This window comes from Muntiacus reevesi, chromosome 10 (assembly GCF_963930625.1).
Source record: "Muntiacus reevesi chromosome 10, mMunRee1.1, whole genome shotgun sequence".
NCBI classification, from domain to species: Eukaryota; Metazoa; Chordata; class Mammalia; order Artiodactyla; family Cervidae; genus Muntiacus; species Muntiacus reevesi.
This window is the reverse complement of record NC_089258.1, coordinates 49,556,314-49,581,489: the sequence shown is the minus strand read 5'-3', so window position 1 is coordinate 49,581,489 and position 25,176 is coordinate 49,556,314. Positions and strand designations below refer to the sequence as shown.

At 37.8% G+C, this 25,176-nt stretch overlaps 1 protein-coding gene across 4 annotated transcripts in view; it reads left to right on the top strand.

The window, feature by feature from the left end:
- The window catches only part of GPM6A (glycoprotein M6A), a 259,505-nt gene extending 234,753 nt beyond the window's left edge, over nt 1-24,752 (top strand). For all 4 annotated transcript variants that reach the window (XM_065946711.1, XM_065946710.1, XM_065946712.1 and 1 more), the window contains 4 exons: nt 9,118-9,271; nt 16,547-16,623; nt 17,132-17,197; nt 22,189-24,752. In XM_065946711.1, coding sequence (XP_065802783.1) covers nt 9,118-9,271; nt 16,547-16,623; nt 17,132-17,197; nt 22,189-22,341 — 450 coding nt within the window. In that variant the 3' untranslated portion in view covers nt 22,342-24,752. The remainder of the gene's footprint in view (nt 1-9,117; nt 9,272-16,546; nt 16,624-17,131; nt 17,198-22,188) is intronic.
- The last annotated feature ends 424 nt before the right edge of the window (nt 24,753-25,176 follow it).

Sequence of the window (25,176 nt, the reverse complement as noted above, 5' to 3'; positions counted from 1 at the left end):
CATAAAAATGAACAAAAAATTTCGGTTAGCCTTAGAAGATGACATTGACAGAATGGGAAAATTTCTTATAAAAAGTAAATCTAGTGTTGGAATTTTTAATTCAAAATACTTAAAACTGCTGGAAAGCAAAAATTGGAAAAAAAAAAAAAAAAAGTCTGAATCATCCTGCTTCCTCTCCAGTCACCATAGGTCGTGGTTGGAATTGAATTCAAATAAAAATAACTTCTCAAAAATATTGAGCCAAGGTTTTGTTTTGTGTTCATTTTTGTTCTTTTGATTATTCAGATCATGAAATATACTGTTCTGCTAAATTGTTCTTTTTTGCATTTGTATATTCAGTGGCATTTTAATTCTCATTAGACTTCTCTATATATCAGATCATCCTAGGATATAATTTCATAATATTCATGAAATGCTTTGTGAAATGCTCCTTGTATTTTTAAAGGACATCCCTATAGCTCAAATGGTAAAGAATCTGCCTGCAATGAAGGAGACCCAGGTTTGATCCCTGGGTGAGGAAGATCCCCTGGAGAAGTAAATGGCAACCCACTCCAGTACTCTTGCCTGGAGAACCCCACAGATGGAGGAGCTTGGTGGACTACAGTCCATGGGGTCACAAAGAGTTAGACATGATTAAGTAATTAATGCACACACATATTTTTAAAATCCTAAAGCATTTTTTCAAAAATAAACTTTTAATTTTACAATAGTTTTAGATGTACAGAACCATGAAGATGGTACAGAGAACTTCAAACTCAGTTTTCCCTACTAACATCTTACTTTAGCATGGTACATTTGTCACAACTAGTGAGCCTGTGTAGAAACATTACTGTTAACTAAAGTCCATGCTTTGTTCGGTTTCCTTCAGTTCAGTTCAGTCACTCAGTCGTGTCTGACTCTTTGCGGCCTCATGAACCGCAGCACGCCAGGCCTCCCTGTCCATCACCAACTCCCAGAGTTTACTCAAACTCATGTCCATCGAGTCAATGATGCCATCCAGCCATCTCATCCTCTGTCATCCCCTTTTCCTCCTGCCCCCAATCCCTCCCAGCATCAGGGTCTTTTCCAATGAGTCAGTTCTTCGCATCAAGTGGCCAAAGTATTGGAGTTTCAGCTTCAGCATCAGTCCTTCCAATGAACACCCAGGACTGATCTCCTTTAGGATGGACTGATTGGCTCTCCTTGCAGTCCAAGGGACTCTCAAGAGTCTTCTCCAACACCACAGTTCAAAAGCATCAGTTCTTCAGCATTCAGCTTTCTTAATAGTCCAACTCTCACATCCATACATGACCACTGGAAAAACCATAGCCTTGACTAGACAGACCTTTGTTGGCAAAGTAATGTCTCTGCTTTTTAATATGCTGTCTAAGTTGGTCATAACTTTCCTTCCAAGGTCGGTTTCCTTAGTTTTTATTAACCAAACGTTCTTTTTCTCTTCTAGTATCCCACTCAGGGAGAACAGTTAGCATGGTACAGTTTAGTCATTTCTCCTTAGGCTACTCTGATCTGTGCCATTTTCCAAGACTTTCCTTGTTTTTGATGGTCTAGAAAGTTTTGTGGGGGTAGTAGTTAGGCATTTTATAGAATGCACCTGAATTGAAATCTGCCTGGTATATTTCTCATGATTTGAACTGGGGCTTTGGACTTTGGGAAGGAACACTACAGAGACTGCTTTCTCATCACATCATTTCTCATACATTTAATGAACTGTTGAAAAAGGAAGCTAGAGATCTGAAGTAACACTCTCTGATTCATGTCTTCCCAAACGAAATAGTTCTATTAAAAGCAATCCTGTTATACACATAAAAGCACAAAGTGGAATGGTGGTTGCCAGGGGCTGAGAGTAGGGAAATGGGGAGACGGTGATCAAAGGGTACAAACTTTCAGTTATACAGAGTGAATAAATTGTTGATGGATTTGCCTAGAGGTCCAGTGGTTAAGATTCTGTGCTTCAGCTGCAGAGGGTAAGTGTTCAATCCCCGATCAGGGAACTAAGATACCACATGCCATGCAGTGGAAGCAAAGTAACTAAATAAAATAAAATGTGGGGGAAATATGTTAAAATACAGTTATCATAGATTAATTGTACATAGCAGGATAATATTCCGTTTTCATTTTTACAGAATATTTAAAGCCCTGTTTTTTATTTAATTAATATAACGTTAAATTTTATAATTCGATGCCCACTGAAAAGTTCTTGGGAAAGATTGAAGGCGGGAGGAGAAGGGGATAACAGAGGATGAGATGGTTGGGTGGCATCACTGACTCAATGGATATGAGTTTGAGTAAACTCTGGGAGTTGGTGATGGACAGGGAGGCCTGGCGTGCTCTAGTCCATGGGATCGCAAAGAGTTGGACACGAATGAGCGACTGTACTGAACTGAACTGAAAAGTTCTAAGGAAATATATCTATAACTAATGAATTTTCAATTTCTACTTATAAAGATATTCTAGTTTAAATGAAGTCATTTTCACATATAGATTTTTTAATCAAATTTTATAATAAAGCTAGAAATTCACCTTAAGGATAGAAAATATCCTCCAATTTGTAGACTTTATGAATCCTAATGTGGCATCCTGAATCCATTCACTCACAGCAACTGCTTCTACTGTGAGTAACCTCAATTTTATATGTTCAGGTGAAACTGCAAATAGAAATGTTTTTTTTTAATTGGTTCAATTGATTTCAATGTGCCAAATATTTCCATACATGTAAGAGTTATAATTTAAACAGGCTACTGGATTGGGGATTCAGTGATAACTGTGGATTACAGATGGTCTTTTGCCAATACTTATTGTTTAGTAGATACCTGTCTTTTCCAATCAGAAGGCTCATGCCCACTGTACTGGAAATAACCTCCACACAAAAAATTTTTATTTTATCATTTCTTTTAGAAAAAAAGGAATTACATCTTTCTGATTTTGCCTTTAAACCAGTAACGTTTTACAAAACATGAAATTTTACCACATTTTTGAGACTCAATTTCCTTATCTCTTTTTCTCATTTTAGGATTAGCAACCATAGTTTATGTTTTTTAATTACTTTATGGGGAGATGATATAAATTAAGGATATAAAAATCAAAAGCTCACTGAGGAATGAATAAGCCTGGTTGTGGTGGTGGTTTAGTTGCTCAGTTGTGTCCAACTCTTGTGACCACATAGATTGTAGCCCGCCAGATTCCTATGTTCATGGGATTTCCCGGGCAAGAATACTGGAGTGGGTTGCCATATTCTTCTCTAAGGGATATTCCCCACCCCGAGTCCCACCCCCCAGGGACTGAACTCACGTCTCCTGCATTGACAGGTAATTCTTTACCACCGAGCCACCAGGAAGGCCCATGTCTAAGCCTAGTATTATTATATTGGGATTCTTGGTCAGAAGACCATTTCTCAGATATTCACAATGTAATTGACAACAAAATAACATTCACTAAAGGGAAATTTCCTCTATGGTAATATTTGTTGGAAAGGAGGCTGGCGATGCTTTTATCTCTAATATAATTTGATTTGATTTGATTTGAATTCTGCTTTCACTTGAAAAAGTAAAGCCTACATAAGCACACACGTGCTGAGCACATTGATGAACATGGATGGCTTACAGTGTTTGTTCAGAGATTGGTTAAAATCTTCGAAAGACGTTGTTGACCAGTATATACCCAAGGCCTTGTATAGTACACATTGTTGACACAGGGGACATTTTAATTATTAATGAATTAAAAAGTAAAGGACTTTGATCAAGGGTTTGGAAAATAGAAAGAAGCTCTATAAGTAACCTGAAGGATGCAAATTAGAATGAACTGTTTAGAATACTGCAATCATCCAAGTGTCAGATAGGGCAACCGCAAACTCATGATGAATCCTGTACTATATTCTGAAGCATTTTAGTTTGATTTGTTGAATGCATAAGACCAATGCAAGGTAATAAAGAAGAGCATTACAATTAGTGTATTTTTAATAGACTTTATTTTTTAGAGCAACTTTAGGTTCAGAGAAAAATTGAACAGAAAATATATTAATAGAAATTTCCTAAATATCCCCCACCCCGACATATAAACAGCCTTCCTCACTCTCAAAATCTTGCACCACGTGGTACATTTGCTACAATCAATGACCCGACACTGACGCATGATAATCACCCAAAGTCCATAATTTGCCCTAGACGTCACTCTTGGTGTTGCACATGCGGTGAGTTTAGACACGTATCTGACACATATCTGCCTCTATAGCATAAAACAGAATACTTTTACGGCCCTGAAAATCCTGCACTCCACCTGTTCGCGCCCCTCTCTCCACTCTTGGCAGCCACCTGTCCTCTGACTGTCTCCATAGTTTTGCCTTTTCCAGAATGTCATATAGTTGGAATCATACATTATGTAATCTTTTCAGGCTTTTTTCGCTTAGTCATATGCATTTAAGGTTCTTCCATGTTTTCCTGTGGCTTTATATAAGTCATTTCTCTTAGAGCTGAATAATATTCCACCGTCTGAATGTAGCACAGTTTATTTCTCCATTCAGCTACTGAAGGACATTTTAGCTGCTTCCATGTCTTGACAGTTATGAATAAAATAGGTATAAACATGGCAAATAGTTTTTTTTAAAAGCAAGTTTCTGATCACCACTTGTGCCAAGATAGTTTTAGGCCATAATGTTGACAATAATGATGATTGCATATTTTCAAGTAATTTACATTATAACGTGAGTAATTTTTTCATCAGTAAACTTTACACTGTGTTTTTCACAGCCTACTGAGTTCAATATTGTTAGTGCTGTTTCATTTTGCACTCTTAGTGATAGCATATTCAGGTGTCCATTTGCTTCATATTAGAGCTGTGGCTCTCAACCAGATGCCGTTTCCCCACTCCTTGCCTTCTCCCCCAGGGGACACAGAAATTTTGGTTATGTAACTATTGTCTATTGAGTAGAGACCAGGGATGTTGTTAAACATGTTGCAATACAATCCATAACAAAGAATATTCTGGCCCAAATTTTCAATAGTGTTGAATCTGGGAAATCTTGATTTCAAATTTGGCTCATATTAGTCCCTCACTCATCTACACATTTGGCTATTTTGTTGACATTGGCATGGATTTCTGGCAAATCATTCCAATTGTGCTTTTTTTTTTTTTTTTTTCGACTTCAGGTGTGGTATCCTGAAGAGGTTAAGGAAAATATCAGAGAAGTTTTCACATCAAATGTACTCATGAGAACTTTATTGATTCCCATAGAGCAGTAGTTCTTCATGTCAGATACCCATTAAAATTGTCTGCAAAGGTATTGTAAATTCAGATACAGTTGTCATGGGCAAAGCCTGATCTCTTTCTCAGATTTGCCAGATGATCCTACAGTGTGTCCACGGTTGGAAACCTCTGTCAGAGGCCATGACCCTCAGCTCACGTTCACCCAGCAAGACTGCTGGATGACCAGATCCCTAAACCCAGAGATGTTTCTGCCTTAAAATCTACAGCTGTTTCCTCTTGCTGTTCAAATGGGGACATGATTGAACTGATACTTTACAAATCCATTCCCAATGAGGAAATGTCATTGAAAACATATTTTTGTGAAATGAGGGAGCTCTGAGTTAACAAATACTTTATCTAAGTATTTTTATAAGCTGTGCTGTAAAACATTGATGAGAAAGAGACTTTATAGACAGTGTGCTGAGTGGAACCCAACAGTATATGTTTGGTATATGTTTGCATATACCCACAGGGAGGCCTGGCGTGCTGTGGTTCATGGGGTCTCAAAGAGTCAGACACGACTGAGTGACTGAACTGAACTGAACTGATAGATCCATTTAATTCATTTCACTGAAGTTTGAGTCTGCATTATGCCCGAATTTATTCATTATATCATAACATTAAATTTGATATATGGCTAACTTTTTCAGTGTTTACATAGTCCTTAGAGACTCTTGGAGTCAGAGTCAGCCGACTCTTTTTTCATCAGTTCAGCTAACATCTGAGATGTTATTTTTACCCAGACTATGTGTACCCAGGTACACATCTGCTGAAGTTCCCCCAGAAAGTCTATGGCTCAACCAAGTGTGATTTTCTTAGACATCAAGCTTAAGTTCATAGGCACTCAAATGAAAAATGAATTACCTTTTACAAGTCACTCTTAAGTTAAATACACTGTAATCTCAAAGCTGCATCAGCAAGGGGTAATCATCTGTTTTTCTTCCAAAGACTAAGAAAACCTTGTTTCTTGCAGTTCTGTATTTCAATTTCCCTTCTAAATTTCAAACAATAATTAGAACATCTAGGTTGAAATCAAAACAATAATACATATTTTTTAAAATTTTAAGCCACTAAGAAGGAATTCACAGCAAGGTTGTTGAGTGTAATACTAACATGTATTAGACCCTCAACAAATGTATTTTGAATAAAAATAAAAATGAAACAAGAACTATGGTACCAAGAAGGTGCCTATTGTGAAAGTCATTTGCATGTTCTGATGAAATGGTACTCAATAATGATGTGATAATAAGATTGCTGGGTATTAATTATGAATCTGGCACCCAGGTCTTTATCATTTAATGGCATTAAATGGCATTAATGTCATTAAAAAAATGACAGTTTTTGCCATCCAAGATCAACAAGTTAACTAATCTAAACCAAACCAAAGAAATTTTACTGAGTTATTTTTCTTTGTGAATTAGGAGGAAATGGTCAGTGTTTTAATATAAGTGAGAGATACATTAAACTGTGGCTGAAATAGGAAAAGCCAGTGAGTCCACTTTATATATCAGACTTCCATAAGACCCCTCCCTCTCTCCTTTCTATAAATAGGGCCACTACTGTTTAGTTTAGAAAGTAAAATATGTTGTTGTTCAAGGCAATAAACACCACACATGAATAAATAGTTTATGAAATATTTCATAACAATTTATGGTGACAGATGTTAACTAGACTTATTGCAATGACCGTTTCACAATATATACAAATATCAAACCATTATGTTTTACACCTGAAACTGATATAATGATATATATCAACTATACCTCAGTTTAGAAAAAAGAGTAGCTCATTTATTTAGTGCTCAGACAACAAAATACCTGTCATATTACTAGCAGTGGAAAGCTAGAAATAAGATGATAATCATGGGATATTTTATTACATATAGAGAATTTTTACCTAGAATCACACTTTATCAATTCAAATAATTTTTCAATCTTAGTAATTATCAGATTCTAAGGGAAAACATAAAGTAGGAAGATAGACATATTTTTAGCATGTTTAGTATGGATACTTTAGTGATTATGAACTCCCTAAAAATGTAACTGCTTTGTACTCCAACTCAGATGTAAAGTCTTTTGTATGTTAGAACAAAAGTTAATGCACTAGTCCTCATGAAAACATGTTCTCGCAGCAAAGATTGATTCTATAAAATGCAGTTTTATTACTGTGCTGTGACATTATAGCAAATACGGTTTCAGAATTCACTCCTTCCATTTGCCTTGTGAAGTAGCAGCAGCAACACAGTTCAGAGAATTCCAAGCCAGTTTGAATGTAAACCCATCAAATTCAAAGTCCCATTCTATGGTGAACAGCACCATCAAAAGAAGCTTTTGAAAAGTCCCCTGGGCTGGTGCTCTGGGAAGAGCCAGAGGGATGGGATGGGGAGGGAGGCGGGAGCGGGGATCGGGATGGGGAACACATGTAAATCCATGGCTGATTCATGTCAATGTATGGCAAAAACCACTACAATATTATGAAGTAATTAGCCTCCAACTAATAAAAATAAATGAAAAAAAAAAAAGAAATTATAAAAAAAGAAAAGTCCCCTGGGTCCGAAAGGAAAACAGGGTAGAACGTAGCCAAAAGGCATGCTGATTACTCTCTTGTGGGTTCTGAGTTGCTATTACCCTCCAGAGGACTGCGTCTGGAGTGGCAGTATCATATTCATTATTCTTGAGATTGTAAATTAGCGTTGAGGTCTACAACTCTGAATAATGAAAATGTTAATAAACAGAGCTCTTTCCTCCCAGGAGTCCCATTAACAGATTTCTTCAGTTTGGGGTAGTTTCCAGACTTTCGAGAGCCTTCTTGCCAGCAGAAGCCCTTGTTAAATAATTTTCCCAGACTTGAGAACTTCTCATGCTTTTTATTTTCTCCAAACATGAAATGAAGCCTAATTTCCTTATTCTATACATTCCTATCATTCAGGCAAGATATATGTTTGTAATAATCACAATAACACTAGCTAGAATAAAGAGTACTAACACTTTGGGCTTCTTACGTGCCAGGTTTGATGCTCAGTGCTTTCACCGAGTCACCTCATTCCAGCCTCTCCACAATCACACCGTGATTGTAACTGTAGATTACAATTGTGATTGTAATTTTGGGTCAGTTTAGCAGGCATCCTCTGCTAAATTAATCACAAAGAGGCATAAAGAGCGGCCTAGACTCAGTCCAGTTCGGAATCTGTGCCTCTAACCAGCATGCTCTACGGCCCCCTTTCTTGCTAAACAAATAATGACATTCAGGCTGGGGACGCAGTACATGAGTGGCATATCAATGCTTGATAAATCAATCAGTCAATCAAAGGTAAAATGAATATGCATGAAAGAAGATTTAGACTTAAAGTTTACAAAAGTCATTAAAAAAGAGGAGTAGAAACACACACTCATATCAGTATATACCAAAATGACCTGTGAGTCATCGTACTTAGAATGTTAAATGTAAGCATGATTAAGTAGCTTAAATATTTATGAGGTGAAATTGTGCCCATTTGGTTGTCATACAAAGCTACTGGCAAAGTTTTAACTCAATGTGCAGGATCACATCTTAAATTTATCAGTTAATGTTTTCTAAAGTTTAAAAAATGTGTGGTGAGATTTTTGAGATCAATACATGAATGAAACAGGCATTAAGATACAAATGGACTAACTCTTCCTTTGTCCATCAGAACCTCTGTGACGCAGTTTTTCCAGCACCTTTCTTCTCGTGATCCATGATGTTCACCATCTCTCAGCGTCTTTACTGGTGGCAGGACCTACCAGAGTTGTGATAAATATTGAGCTGTGTAGGGTAAACACAGAATCCCTCCTTTCCAGTAGAAGGAAGGATGTTTTCTGAAGGAATATGTTTTCTGTCTCGACTTTTTCTCTGTTGCAGTTTATTATGCTGACATACCTTTTCATGCTGGCCTGGCTGGGAGTCACGGCATTCACCTCACTGCCGGTTTACATGTATTTCAACCTGTGGACCATATGTCGAAACACCACCTTAGTGGAGGGAGCGAATCTCTGCCTGGACCTTCGTCAGTTTGGTAGGTGGATCCCTGGCTGTAAATACAGCACCTCATACGGTTTGCCTCATTTTAAAATAGCGTAATGGAAGAGAAAACAGCAGCCCACCCCAGTATTCTTGCCTGAAAAGTCCCATGGACACAGGAGCTTGGCAGGCTACAGTCCTAAGAGTCACAAAGGGTTGGAAACGACTGAGCAACTGAGCAGACTAGTGTAAACCACTTTGGAACCATCCTTACTTCTACCAAAGAGATAGATGCATCAGAATCTTCATGTTTAAGTCATTCTTTTAAAACCAAACTAAGGGAATTTCAGTGATTGCAAGTTACTCTTATGACATGAACCGTGTAGTGTTTGCATAGTATTTTCATTCTCCCCTGATAAACTATATAGTTTGTGAAGTCTGCTGTGAAGATCACCTAAGAAATAGATACTTCATTGTTTTCTGAAACAGGGGAAAAAACTAAACTTTACCATTTCATAATAAAAAAAATCAAAAAATACTAAATCAGTCAGTAGTCCTCTTGGTTATTTTTATTTAGGGCCAAAACCTCATGTAATAATACTAATTTCTTATGTGTATAAGGGCTTACAAGAGTTTGTATATGTTTGCCTGTTTAGTTCTCACAGTAATTCTGTGTGGTGGATACTGTGGTTATCCTCTTTATAAATGACAAAACTGAGGTCCCAGGAGGTTAAATTTCCTGTCCAAGGTGACACAGTTAGTAAGTGACCGCACCAGCTTCACCCCATCCAGTTTCAGAGTCTGTTTTTGGTTCAAAGTGAGCTGCCTCACCTGTTGAAACAAGTACTGAACTATGAATGTGGAAAGTTGAGTCTAATCTCACCTAACCTGTTTGGAATTCCATCCCATCCTTTGTAATAATATGGGGGCTACAGAATTTATAGAAGATGTACAAAGTCATGTGCTCAAACTGATTTTTTTCTACAACACAGCTGTTAGTGGATTGCCATTCCCTTCTCCAGGAGATCTTCCTGACCCAGGGATCGAACCCAGGTCTCTTGCATTGCAGGTGAATTCTTTACCATCCAAGCCACCAGGGAAGACCTTTAAAATCTAATAGGGTGTTCTAAATGTTTTTCTCTAATGCGGGTGTCCCCATACTTCAGGCAAGTGGGAAACAGTTCAGTAGAGGGGATTGCAAGGTTAGACTGTGGCTCTGAGGTTAGACTGTAGACAGACTGCAGGGTATGGTTGAACCAGTCCATCACCAGCTAGCCCTATGTTCCAAAACAGTGTCCATCTACGCTCTTGTTAGGAGTTCCAGCCCCCATTGTGTGATGCAGATGAAAATCAGGATGATCTGCTCTGTACATGGGGTTCTTGGCAAGAAGATGATGGAAGGAACGTGGACAGGTCTTCCCTGGGGAAAGTTTCAACCTTGGAATCATGTCCATGTAAGCAATGGCACCCCACTCCAGTACTCTCGCCTGGAAAATTCCATGGATGGAGGAGCCTGGTAGGCTGCAGTGCATGGGGTCGCTAAGAGTCAGACACGACTGAGTGACTTCACTTTCACTTTTCACTTTCATGCATTGGAGAAGGAAATGGCAACCCACTCCAGTGTTCTTGCCTAGAGAATCCCAGGGACGGGGGAGCCTGGTGGGCTGCCATCTATGGGGTCGCACAGAGTCAGACACGACTGGAGCGACTTAGCAGCAGCAGCACAAGGAAAGGAAGCCTTGGCACCTACTGCTGGAGGTCACTGGAAAATAGCTGCTCGGGAAACCACAGCCCTAACTTCAGCATCCCAGCCCCCAACTAAAATGTCTTCCTTTAATTCTTCTAATCTGAAAAATTAAAATTGGAAGAGATATGGCTAGTCTCACAGAGAGGATTGCCAGGTAAGTTACAGGACACCCAGTTAAATTTGAATTTCTGATAAGCAGTATATTTTTTTAGTGCAGTACATCCCAGATATTGTAGGGGACATACATCTGGTAAGTGTAAAGCATGACTATGATTAAAGGTGCTCTTTGAACCTTAGCCCTGTTACAGCATAGTTCAGTTCAGTTGCTCAGCCATGTCTGACTCTTTGCAACCCCATGGACTGCAGCACACCAGGCCTCCCTGTCCGTCACCAACTCCTGGAGCTTGATCAAACTCATGTCCATCGAGTTCATGATGCCATCCAACCGTCTCATCCTCTGTCGTCCCCTTCTCCTCCCACCTTCAATCTTGCCCAGTATCAGGGTCTTTTCAGATAAGTCAGTTCTTCACATCAGGTGGCCAAAGTATTGGCGTTCCAGCTTCAGCATCAGTCCTTCCAATGAACACCCAGGACTGATCTCCTTTCGGATGGACTGGTTTGATCTCCTTGCAGTCCAAGGGACTCTCAAGAGTCTTCTCCAACACCACAGTTTAAAAGCATCAATTCTTCAGCCCTCAACTTTCTTTATAGTCCAACTCTCACATCCATACATGACTACAGGAAAAAACCATGGCTTTGACTAGATGGACTTTTGTTGGGAAAGTAATGTCTCTGCTTTTTAATATGCTGTCTAGGTTGGTCAGAGCTTTTCTGCCAAGGAGCAAGTGTCTTTTAATTTCATGGCCGCAAGTCACCATCTGCAGTGATTTTGAAGGCCAAAAAAATAAAGTCTGTCACTGTTTCCCCATCTATTTACCAGGAAGTGATGGGACCAGGTGCCATGATTTTGTTTTCTGAATGTTGAGTTTTAAGCCAACTTATTCACTCTCCTAGTACACTTTCATCCAGGATTTATTCAGGCTTAGCTTTTCTCTGTGATGTGAAGAGGTATCATGCAACCTTTCACATCATCTGCACAGCTTTCTGTTTGCTCTTAACAAAGAATCTACTGCCTGGATAGCATTTATTTACCCTCCAAATAATGTCTTTAATAAGAATCCTTAATGTTCATATGCAATCAAGTTATAAACAAAGGACATCAGAAAAGAAAAAAACCTGTGTTCCCCATCCCGATCCCCACCCCAACCTCCATCCCCATCCCATCCCTCTGGGTCTTCCCAGTGCACCAGCCCTGAGCACTTGTCTCATGCATCCAACCTGGGCTGGTGGTCTGTTTCACCCTTGATAGTATACATGTTTCAATGCTGTTCTCTCTGAACATCCCACCCTCGCCTTCTCCCACAGAGTCTAAAAGTCTGTTTTGTACATCTGTGTCTCTTTTTCTGTTTTGCATATAGGGTTACTGTTACCATCTTTTTAAGTTTCATATATATGCGTTAGTATACTGTATTGGTCTTTATCTTTCTGGCTTACTTCACTTTATAATGGGCTCCAGTTTCATGCATCTCATTAGAACTGATTCAAATGAATTCTTTTCAATGGCTGAATAATACGGCAAAAATCACTACAATATTGTAAAGTAATTAGCCTCCAACTAATAAAAATAAATGAAAAGAAAAGAAAAGAAAAGAAAAAAAACCAACCCCCCAATTGTGGATCACAATGGATACAGACAGAGGCAACAGAATTTCCTGATAGGTTGTATGTGGGGGTTGCCAGGAAAAGAGGATTCAAGAAGGAATTCATCGTTTTGGTTAAGCAACTGGGAAGGTTGATTAGCTATCAAATGAGATGGGAAAGCCAACCGGAAGAGCTTGCTCAGTAGTGGGGCAGGCAAGGGAGAAGATCAGACTTCAGTTTCGGCAGTGTTATTTTTCAGATGCATATTAGAAGTCTCAATAGAGTTGTCAAGTAAGAAATTGGATATTTGGGTCTTGGTTTCAGGAGAGAAGTATGGGGCCACCTGTATGGATTTAGGAATCTTGATAATGTTTAAAGTTGACAGCTCTGAGAACGGCTGAGCTCAGCAAAGGAGACAGATAACTGAGGACCGAACACTGGGAAGCACCGTTGAAAGAGATCCTAGCTCACTGGAGTAACCCAACAAAGATACTGAGAGGGAGAAGCCAGTGAGGACAGAAAGGCGAAAACAGGAGGATGTAGATTTTGGAATCCAAATAAAGAGACCAGGAAGGATGGAAGTCTCCTCTGTCCATGAGATTTCCCAGGCAAGAATACTGGAGTGGGTTGCCATTTCCTTCTCCAGGGAATCTTCCCAACCCAAGGATTGAACCCACGTCTCCTGCATTGGCAGGCAGATTCTTTAACCACTGAGCCACCAGGGAAGCCTCGCAGGAGTCATCAGCTGCCTCCAATACTGCTGACTGGTGAATAGAAGGTGAACTAAGAATTCATCTTCAGTTTTAACAATGTGGAGTGCATGAGTGATCTTCACAAGGAAAGTTTCAATGTAGGATTGGGGTGAAATTTGACTGGAAGGGGTTTAAGTGAAAATAGAAAGAAAGGAATTGCAGACTGAGCCTAAGCAACACTTCCTAGAAGTTTTGCTGCAAATGCGAATAAAGAAATAGGCAATGAAATGCATGCATAGCCAGGCTGTTTCATGTGAATGAATGAAGTCTGCAACAGATCAGGAAGGAGAAAGATGGCCTTCCTGGGAAGATTTCTCACTAATGATGATTTCTTAGATACATCTTCCAGAGGTTCTTTTTAACCCCTCTTAGACTTACCATGGCAAAAAAGGAAGGTCCCAGAGAAAGATCTCTAAATTCAAGATATTGCAAGTAGATTTTTTTAACTCAAATAATTGCCCATACTATTGGCAAAGCAGGTTGGTATAGGCAGATCAATAGACATGGAGAGTTGATGGTGCACCTCAAAGCTAAGAATGTGTGAATATGTGTACACATTAAAACTAAATAATATGTCCATATATTGTTATGCAGCAAGTGCTAAAAGCTGAGGTATTAGTTTGCCCAGAAGTTGTGAATTTTTTCTTTCATGTATATATGTGTTTAACACTTCAGGAGTTCTCAAAACAAAATCAAAGACCCATTTTAGGATGAACTTGATCACTTCTGTAAAATCACGTCTGTGGCAGTGCATCACCTATGTGCTTGTTAAAAATGCAATAGTCTTGGCAAACGTTCACAGACTCTGATAGAATAGTCCTCTGGTGGATCCAGAGATACAAATTTGTGACAGTCCCCAGGAGATTCTGATGCAATTCAGTTTAGTCACTCAGTCGTGCCCAACTCTTTGCGACCCCAAGGACTGCAGCATGCCAGGCCTCCCTGTTCCTCACCAACTCCTGGAGTTTACTCAAACTCATGTCCATTGAGTCAGTGATGCCATCCAACAATCTTATCCTCTGTTATCCCCTTCTCCTCCCGCCTTCAATCTTTCTCAGCATCAGGGTCTTTTCCAGTGAGTTAATTCCTCACAACAGGTGGCCAGAGTATTGGAATTTTGGCTTCAGCATCAGTCCTTCCAATGAACATTCAAGACTGATCTGATCTCCTTTAGGATGAACTGGTTGTATCTCCTTGCTGTCCAAGGGACTCTCAAGAGTCTTATCCAACACCACAGTACAAAAACATAAATTCTTCAGCACTCAGCTTTCTTTATAGTCCAATCCTCACATCCATACATGACTACTGGAAAAACCAGAGCTTTGACTAGACAGATCTTTGTTGGCAAAGTAATGTCTGATTTTTAATGTGCTGTCTAGGTTGGTCATAACTTTTCTTTCAATGAGCAAGTGTCTTTTAATTTCATGGCTGCAGTCACCATCTGCAGTGATTTTGGAGCGCCTCCCCCCCCCAAAATCTGCCACTGTTCCGCATTGTTTCCCCATCTATTTGCCATGAAGTGATGGGACCAGATGCCATGATCTTAGTTTTCTGAATGTTGAGCTTTAAGCCAACTTTTTCATTTTCCTCTTTTATTTTCATCAGGAGGCTCTTTAGTTCTCCACTTTCTGTCACAGGGGTGGTGTCATCTACATATCTAAGGTTAGTGGTATTTCTCCTGGCAATCTTGGTTCCAGCTTGTACTTCATCCAGCCCAGCATTTCTCATGATGTACTCTGCATATAAGTTAAATAAACGGGGTGACAATATACAGCCTTGACATACTCCTTTCCTGATTTGGAACCAATCTGTTGTTCCATTTCCAATTCTAACTGTTGCTTCCTGACCTGCATACAGATTGCTCGGGAGGCAGGTCAGGTGGTCTGGTATTCCCATCTCTTTAAGAATTTTCCACAGTTTATTGTGATCCACACAGTCAAAGGCTTTGGCATAGTCAATAAAGCAGAAATAGATGTTTTTACTGGAGCTCTCTTGCTTTTTCGATGATCCACCAGTTGTTGGCAATTTGATCTCTGGTTCCTCTGCCTTTTCTAACTCCAGCTTGAACATCTGAAAGTTCACACACTGTTGAAGCCTGACTTGAAGAATTTTGAGCATTACTTTCTAGCTTGTGAGATGAGTGCAGTTGTGCAGTAGCTTGAACATTCTTTGGCATTGCCTTTCTTTGGGATTGGAATGAAAAGTGACCTTTTCCAGTCCTGTGGCCACTGCTGAGTTTTCCAAATTTGCTGGTCTATTGAGTGTAGCACTTTCACAGCATCATTTTTTAGGATTTGAAATAGCTCAACTGGAATTCCATCACCTCCACTAGCTTTGTTCATAGTGATGCTTCCTAAGGCCCACTTGACTTCGCATTCCAGGATGTCTGACTCTAGGTGAGTGATCATACCATCGTGATTATCTGGCTCATGAAGATCTTTTTTGTACAGTTCTTCTGTGTATTCTTGCCACCTCTTCTTAATATCTTCTGCTTCTGTTAGGTTCACACCATTTGTGTCATTTATTGTGCCCATCTTTGCATGAAATATTCCCTTGGTATCTCTAATTTTCTTGAAGAAATCTCTAGTCAGGAGATTCTGATTCAGTTGATCCATAAACCAACTGGAGCAAGGATAAATAGGAGTGAAATTGCAGGTTTTTATTTCTTCTTACTAATAACACTGTTTTCAGTGTTAGCAGAGAAAAATTGCTCCTTTGGGCAATATGCTTTTATAGACTAACAGAGGCTTTGTACAAGCAGAATACTTTTAGATTCTGACTTCATCTGGAGCATAGTTATCCAAATAATTCTGATGTCTACACCATGACATTAATGGACCAAACCAATGAAATAGCTACAATTGAATCTGAAGATTCTGGTGGCTAGATCCCATTGAATTCAGATTGAAGATGTTTTAAATTGCTTAAGGCTTGAATAGTCTTGATCTTTCATTCTTAGTTTTATTTTTCATGATTATTGTCAAGCCATGAAAGCTGAGGAAGAGTTTTTCCATTACAATATAACATAAAAAGAAACTTACTTATATTTTATCCACTCAAGTTTCTTTTTTTCTCTTTGGGATCCTGAAAATATGTAAAATATTAAACTGTAATTTTCTGAATGTTGTAGGAATTGTGACAATTGGAGAGGAAAAGAAAATTTGCACCGTCTCTGAGAATTTCCTGAGAATGTGTGAATCCACTGAGGTGAGTGTTGTTACAGCCTTTAATTTTGTTAGAATTTGAGCTTCATTTTGTTATTTGAATATATAATTAAAGCGACATCGAATTTCCGCCTTTTTCTTTCAGAGGCAAGTTCACTTGCAATGTTGTTATGCAGGGGGATGAGAAGATAAATAAGAATGACATACTCTGCGTATTTCAATAAAAACTTATGATAAAAATTTTTTTCTAGAAAGTATCATTTTAATGAAAGTTGAAAAATCATAAGGCTATATTTTAAAAGATATGCCATAGCCTTCATGGTTATAATATTACTGGAAACCATCATTATTAATCATGATCTCATCTTTAACATGAAATTATACTAAAATGGTGCAGTTGCAAAGATTTAAACAACTTGCAGGAGAAAAGATATTGTGAGGTGCACTTCTGTTAAAGATGCGCAGAGTTCTTACTCCTAAGGCTACAGACGCCTTATCACGCTTCTGCTGTAACCCTGATGCATGTCTGTTTCTCTCTGGTTTCTTTGCAGCTGAACATGACCTTCCACTTGTTTATTGTTGCCCTTGCCGGAGCTGGGGCTGCAGTCATTGCTATGGTAAGACCTCAAAGCTCTGAGGCTTGGTTTTTCACTTTGCCTGTAGAGACGATCATTTGCCTCTAATATCCAAAGTCTGTAGGAATCATATGTATTTTAGCATCATTTAAAAAAAGAGAGGAGGGGAATGGGCAAATAATTAAGTGAAAAATAAGGCTTAATCTAAAGAAAGATATTCGTTACAATAGAATTGACATTTAGTAATCAGTTGAAGGATTCATAATATTGGTAACATAATATTGGTAACCATAATATTGGTAACACTAACCAAAATAAGTAAATTCCTTAACATTTTAGATATGAGACTACTAGTAACATTAAAAAATCATTTATTTAGCATATACTACATATGCATCAATGGGATATTTGAATAATTTAATCAATTCCTTATCTTACATTACACTTTTTTCCTCCTTATGGAGTCATTTATGAAAAAAGGATTAATTTATTTTTCTTCACATAAACCTTAGTAGTTTCTTGTCGTGTCTTCTGTATATAACTTTCTTAAAAAATATTAAGAACAAGTCCTGAAAGTCAGGTTTTACCAAGTTTTGAGGACCTGAATTTTGCCAGATCCAGTCTCTTCTTTGTAACTTACCATGAGTTCCATTTTGTTTAGTGGAAGGCCAAGTGGCAACAATGAACAAGGACCCTGCACATTGTAGGAACTTTTGCGGCCGGGTTGCTCGGTCCTTATTTCCGTGTCCTAGAATATAAGTAGCAGAGAGCTCTCGAAGGTGCCCAGTAACCTCAGCTATGGAACAGCTACTTCAATACCCAGAAATGATGAGTTATTTTGGAACTATCTAATTCCTTTCCTTATGGTGCCAATACATTATCCAACGTGTTGGTGAAAGGAACATTCGGGAAAAAATGAGTGCTTTTCTTTCGTCAAAGACTGAAAACAGGAAAGCAGAGACAATGTGCTGGTGAGCCACTTCAGACCAGTTATTTTCAGTGACTTCATAAATAAATTTGTATTAAGACCTGACTCTGTTTTATAAAACTGTTCTCAAAGATGTGTATACATGTCACTTCAGTCATGTCTGACTCTTTGCAACCCCAGGGACTGTGGCCCACTGATGGGGCTCCTCTGTCCATGGGATTCTACAGGCAAGAGTCCTGGAGTGGGTTGCCATGCCCTTCTCCAGGGAACCAGCATCTCTCATGTCTCCAGGTTCTTTACCACTAGCACCACCCTATTTTCAAAAATACCTGACAAAAATAGCCATATCAGGGCAATAGTGGATTTTCAGATATTTTAATTCAATATCATGCTAATTGCTCAACATTGTAGATTTGGTGTATAAACGTCTCCATAAGAATTTCACTTCAGAATATGAGATGTTTAACAAGATCTCGCTGCCTGAGTAAATGAGGGGTCACAATAAAACAATAAGCAAAGGCCTTATATTCTTAACATAGAATCATCCATGGGTTTTGGGCAGTGATATCCCAGACCCCATAATCCCAAATAGCCCAGCTGTGAGACAACAGGAAACATCTGTTTACCGGCATCCACACACACATCTCTGCACAGTGGATAAATCTAGGTCGTGTATCTTCAAGCAATACACACCTATGTATAAAACATCTATCAAATCATTTTCTGAAAAGAAGTACATAATAAAGCATTTGTTTGCATTTGCAACATATGTGTGTGTGAAATTCTGTGTAAAAACACATGCCTTCAGGCACACATTAGTGAAAATACCTGTCTGAACAATAGTGTTTAAATGACTCTAAAAATGCTTCCTATAAAGTGATTCTATTATCAAAAGGTTTTAAGATGATAGAAAATTTAGATGTTACATATTTCTTAAGAAATCTGCATAGATTTAGGAATTAACTTATAAATAAGTTTTATTAAAAACAGCAAGAGTTTAGAAGATTACTTTCTTAAGTACTAAGCATCCTTTTAGATATCTAAATAAAGGCAAAGCATAAATTCCTTGAGAAGTAAATAACTTCTAAATATTGATTGACATCCCAAGTTTGTATTTCTGGAAACAGGGAAAATACTGATAAAACTACTTCTGTTGTTCCCAGTATTAATATAGCTACCATAGCACTGCTATTAGCTAACATTTCTTTAAAATATACTTGGTTGAAGTTACCATCAAATGCTTTATCAGTACTTGTAAGATAGCAAATGTCATTAACCTCAACATATCTCATCCAACTCTCACAAGACAGCTACCGTAATTATTTCTATATTAGAGATCAGAAAATTGAGATGAATTTCACTCTTAAATACCAAGGTATTTAAAAATCCTCTGTAATTTAAGACAAAGGTTGTAAGAATGTGGACTAAGATTCATGTGTGCTCTACTCCGCTTGCATGCGGGACACCTGGGTTCGATCCCTGGGTTGGGAAGATCCCCTGGAGGAGGTGTGGCAACCCACTCACACATCCTTGCCTGGAGAATCACCATGGACACAGGAGCCTGGCGGGTTACAGTCCACAGGGTCACAAAGAGTCGGACACGACTGAGCGACTCAGCAGGGCATAGCACTACTCCATTATTTTTTTTATTATGTTAGGAAGGTCTGTCTGCTGACAAAAGTAGTCAACTTAGCATCTCTAGATTTCGGTGATCGGGATTCATCTGCCTGGAGCTTGCATTAACCTAGGGCCAGGTGAAATATCTGAAAACCTACTGGGAAACTCCAATCTCTAAAATAGAGTAACGCTGACATTCTTTTCAGTATTTCACTCATAGATTGTTAGTAATAATTTAAGGGTCATATTTTTCTCAGATTTCAAAGAGAAAGTTTCTAAACATCTAAAAATAAATTCATTCCTATGGCAAATATTCTGAGTTTCAGCTGCTTGATAAGCACTCTCCAAGGCCCTTGATATTTTCACAGCAACAACAACAACACAAATTTGGCTACGTGTACAAGCCTTACTTAATCCACATACGTACAGTGATTAAGCTTTCACTATGAAAATGCAGGAATATAATTCAGAGCTCCTACTTCCATGTGGCTTACAATTTCTAAACAAATGAAGCAAAACACAGAATTTGAGAGGAATTTCATTGCTTTACTGTATCGCTGTATCAAAATTATTTTGTCAAAATTCCTTTCTACTGCCTTTTGACTGCCTGAACATGAACATACCACAGTAGTCACTGTTTAGAATTTACTTTGCATTCTTTATGTTCATCTGTACTTTTCTAGAATGAGCCTAGCTCCTATCTTGACTAATCAAAATTTTCAAGTTCTTCAAAAAACTAAAAATAGAACTACCGTATGACCTAGCAACTTCACTTCTGGATATATATCGGAAAAGAAAAATTACTAGTTCAAAAAGATACATGAACCCCAGTGTTCACAGCAGCATTATTTACAATTTCTAAGACATGCAAGCAACCTAATTGTCCATCAACAGATGAATGGAAAAATATGAGGTGTATATACAATGGAATATTACTATTCCACTACAATGGAATATTCCATATATACAATGGAATATTACTCAACCATAAAAGAGAAGGAAATTTTGCCATTTGCAACACCACAGATGGCCCTGAAGAGTATTATGCTAAGTGAAATAAGTCAGATAGAGAAAGACAGCTACTGTATGATATCACTTATATATGGAATCTAAAATGTACAACAAGCTAGTGAATATACAAAAAAGCAACAGACTCACAGGAAAAAAAAAACAAAAAAAACTAGTAGGTACCTGTGGGGAGAGGGAAGGAAGAGGGGCAACATAGGGGCAGGGGATTAAGAGATACAAGCTATTATGTATAAATTACAAGGACATATTGTACAACACTGGAATATAGCCAATATTTTATAATAACTATCAAAGGAATATAAGCTTTAGCCATTGTGAATCACTATACTGTATCCCTGTAACTTACATAATATAGAATATCACTATAATTCAATAAAAACTTTTCCTGTTCTATATTACTTTAAGTAGAAATAATGCTACCCTTTAAGGCTCAGAGAAAGTACATACCCGACAACTTAGTTTCTCTTTCCTATTCATCCATCAAAATCCACCAATTGGAAAATGTCTTTTTCTCTCTCCAAGACTACAAGGAAGGCAAAGAAAGAAAAACAAATAAGTGATCTCATTGCTCAGTCTATTCAGGTAAAACCAGGAGCTTCATTATTTCATACTTTATTCCTCAGGAAAAATAGGGAGCTTCCTTCTTGAACTATTCTAGCTATTATGAATGTATATAAATGTACAAGATTCAGGGACTTCCCTGGTGATCCAGTGGTTAACACTCCATTCTCCCAAAGCAGGGGGTCCAGGTTCCATCCATGCTCAGGGAACTAGATCCCACTTGCTGCAACTAAGAGTTCTCATGGTGCAATGAAGACTGAATAGCTGGCATGCTGCAACTAAATAAACAGTGCAGACAAATAAACATTTTTTAAAAATTTAAACAAAATAATACAAGATTCACATGACACATTGCTTGCTCTCTTGTAGTTAGCAACATAAAGTGCAAAATTCATTGAATGGAAAATTAACGTAATGAAATCCACAGGTTTATGTTGGGGTTTCCATGAACCCATTTTCTATTGCACATTGGGCAGTGTATCATTTCATTAGTCCCAGTTCACTGGACTCCACTGTATGTGAGACTGTTTCCTATAATAGAAAACATAAATACATAACCATAAAATGTGTAGTCTTCAGTTTGAGTAAGTGAGGGCAGAAGGACAGGAAGCATCACACAAAAGCTTTAAAATACTGAATTAAGACTCTTGGATACCTCCAAGCTGAAGAAGAAGAAAGATACTCTGAAAAAAGTGAGCCAAGAAGATATTGTCATCATTGGGGGAGTGAGGAAGGAATATATTTTATTTATATTCTATTACAGAAGAAATCTTCACCCCATTTTGTTAATGAACATATTCTACAGAAGTATATCATTTGAACATTTCCTTCCTAATAGCAAGGTGTAGTGAAGACATGGGACAGACTTCCCGCATCAGTTATCTTTGTCTTTGATTAGGTTCACTACCTTATGGTTCTGTCTGCCAACTGGGCTTATGTGAAGGACGCCTGCCGGATGCAGAAGTATGAAGACATCAAATCGAAGGAGGAGCAGGAGCTTCATGATATCCACTCCACTCGCTCCAAAGAGCGGCTCAATGCGTACACATAAACACCACCTTCCAGCTCTATCACTCAAATGCATTGGTGTTTAACTAAGGGCCATCCAACCATCCAATCTTTTGAAAAAGAAAATGAAAGTGCTTCTCATCAATGATATGGGGGGTGACTTATGAATTACCCGAATACACGTCTTTGTTGTGTAGCACTTCATTTCCTAATTTGTTCAATTGGTGTAATCAGATCTCTTCTACAAGCTCCTATCCAGCCTTTTTTTTTTTTAATTTCTCAAACTCACTTAATTCTGTAAGATCAAAGAGACTAACATTGTCAGATGCAGAGGTTTGATTTCTAACCACTTCCATGTGTTATACATTACACCTTTTGCATTCTTTCTTATGTTTTGAAAAGAAAAGTAGCTTTTTATACTTTTTAGTTTTGATTTCAGTAACTAGTTTAACTACAGGTAACCTTCAAAGGGACCACTGTACATTATGACAATAGACAGAAATGATATCATGACTCAAAACACAAAAGTCCTGTCTGAAGATCAGTGGCCGTGTTGCTATAGGCCCTGGTTAATCTTTTCATCAATCTAAGGTGCAATTTCTAAATTTGTAAGGGTAGGTTTAAAAAAAGTGCTTCTTATCTTTGTTAACACTGTTTTTTTTTCCTTGATGTACCTAAAAGCATTTCTCTCTGATGACTCATGTTTCTGTTGTGAGCATGTAGAAACAGTGATGCTAATGCATGGCTAGTTACCTTTTTAAGATAGTTACACCAGGCTTACCTTTTAAAGTTTAGTATAGAGACAACTTTAACAGAAATAACTACCATGGACTGTTGACGAATGATTGCTTTGTGACTTAAGCAGTGGCTGGATTGGAACTTTTAATATGCTAATGTGGAACATTAATTACCTTTATGAAGGTGGTATATTAAAAATAAGCACACTAACCCCTCCGAAGTTGTTTTACCTACTTTAAAGCATTTTAATGGATTGCACCTCTGTAACTGATTCCCTCAATGTGTATGATATATTTGAAAAGGCTTCCATTAATATAATAGCTTTGCTTGCAGCCTTCCAATCTATGTTGGTTTACCTGTAGTGTTTTTTAAAGTGAGGTCAGAGGCCACTATACAATGTATCCTTTCGAAGTGTAGTGATATCTTGTGTTTTTATTTCAAGTAAGTCATTTTAACCAAATGTTCATTCGTATTCATTTATAAGACGTACCTGTATCAAAGGAATAAAAAAAAACAATCAGTATTATTGGACCAAATTTGGTGTTTGTTTTAACCTTAACTCTTCTTCGGGTTATTTCTAATGCTACAAGAATCCTGTAAAGTGTCTTTTAAAATGATGTAGCCTGACAAGACTTTCTTGCCAGTGTATAAAAACTAGGTAGTATTGTGCACTATTTGACCATTGTGAAATCTTTTCTCAGTGTAAGTGCATTTCTAATAAAATTTATTGAGTGAAACAATCTTTGTACAATGACTAGCTGTGCATCATCCATAATTTTACAATTCTTGTAGTAGGTAGGGGGTGTATTACTAGGCTTATCTGTGGCATGATTATGCATTCTGTAGTATTATTTAATTAATTTGGGGTTTTGCTTCTTTTTTTTTTTTACACTTAGGTTATCTTACTGGTTCAACATTTTTCTGATATATGCAGTATTACAGATATTCAGCAAAAGTATTAATGGGCTTCTTTAAATTCTATCTTATAGTGTTTCGGTTCTGTGTCTTAACAGTTTGTGATGATTTTTAAAACTGTCTTTTAAACTTATGTAATGATGTTGATGTTTTTGGCTTTTTTTTTTTTTCTGGTATTAGAGTTTGTATTTTCACAAAGAGTGCTTTGTAGCAGGCATTACAATTAATCTGTTTTGTACATAAATGTGCCAACAGCTTGATGGTGGCGTTTTTGAAATGTAGAACAAAGTGCTTGCAAATGTAATAAATACACTCGTGTACTTTGTGTACTTATTATTAGTTTCTGCAGTGTGTTTTTGTTTTTTCTTTCTTGTTTTGTTTATTCCTCTTTCCTGTGTGTGCATTCTTTCCAATTCAATCGGTGCTAATTCCTTAGGATGCTTATTGCCTTGGTTGAGCCGACCTAACGCTTCACAATTTAATGAAAAGTCTGTGCGTGACCTACAGTGGGGGAATGCTGGGCAGAGGGGAGAGGGTGAAGTGGAGGCTGTGGAGGCCATTCCATTTAGCAGATGATAGCGATTCCCAGTTTATGCTGTTTCCTTGCCTAATGTTTATTGTTTTGTGTTTTCTTTAGTGTTTCATAAACTAGTAGAGAAACAAAAATGTCTAATGCAATTAAGAAAGAAAAAATGATTTATTGCTTTGCTTCCAAATGTCAAGGTGAGACCAATGAAATGAAAAAAAAACTTTTTTCTGGACTTCATTTGTTTTGGGTGTAATTTCTTCTGGTCAAATCAAGCAATGGCAATTTACAAATGATAAAATAGTTATCTAAAAAACCTAAACTTTCATAAAACCTAAGGAATTATATTATTCTTCATTTATGTATAAATTGTAAATGACAATTTGGAAATTTCATAAAGTTAAATTACTAATAGCTACAATAATTATAAGTAGATCATGGGAAAATGTCGTGTTTTAAAAAAAATCACTTTGATGACAATAAAAAAATTATCCCTTATTCAAACCTCATGAAATAATAATTCTTATTCTTTCCATATTTATGAGATGCTTAGCTTTGTTGTTGTTGTGCTCATTTGTGTCCAACTCTTTGCGACCCCACGGACTGCAGCCTGCCAGGCTCCTCTGTCCATGGAATTTTCCCAGACAAAGAATACTGGAGTGGGTCGCTCTTTCCTTTGCAGGAGATCTTCCAGACCCA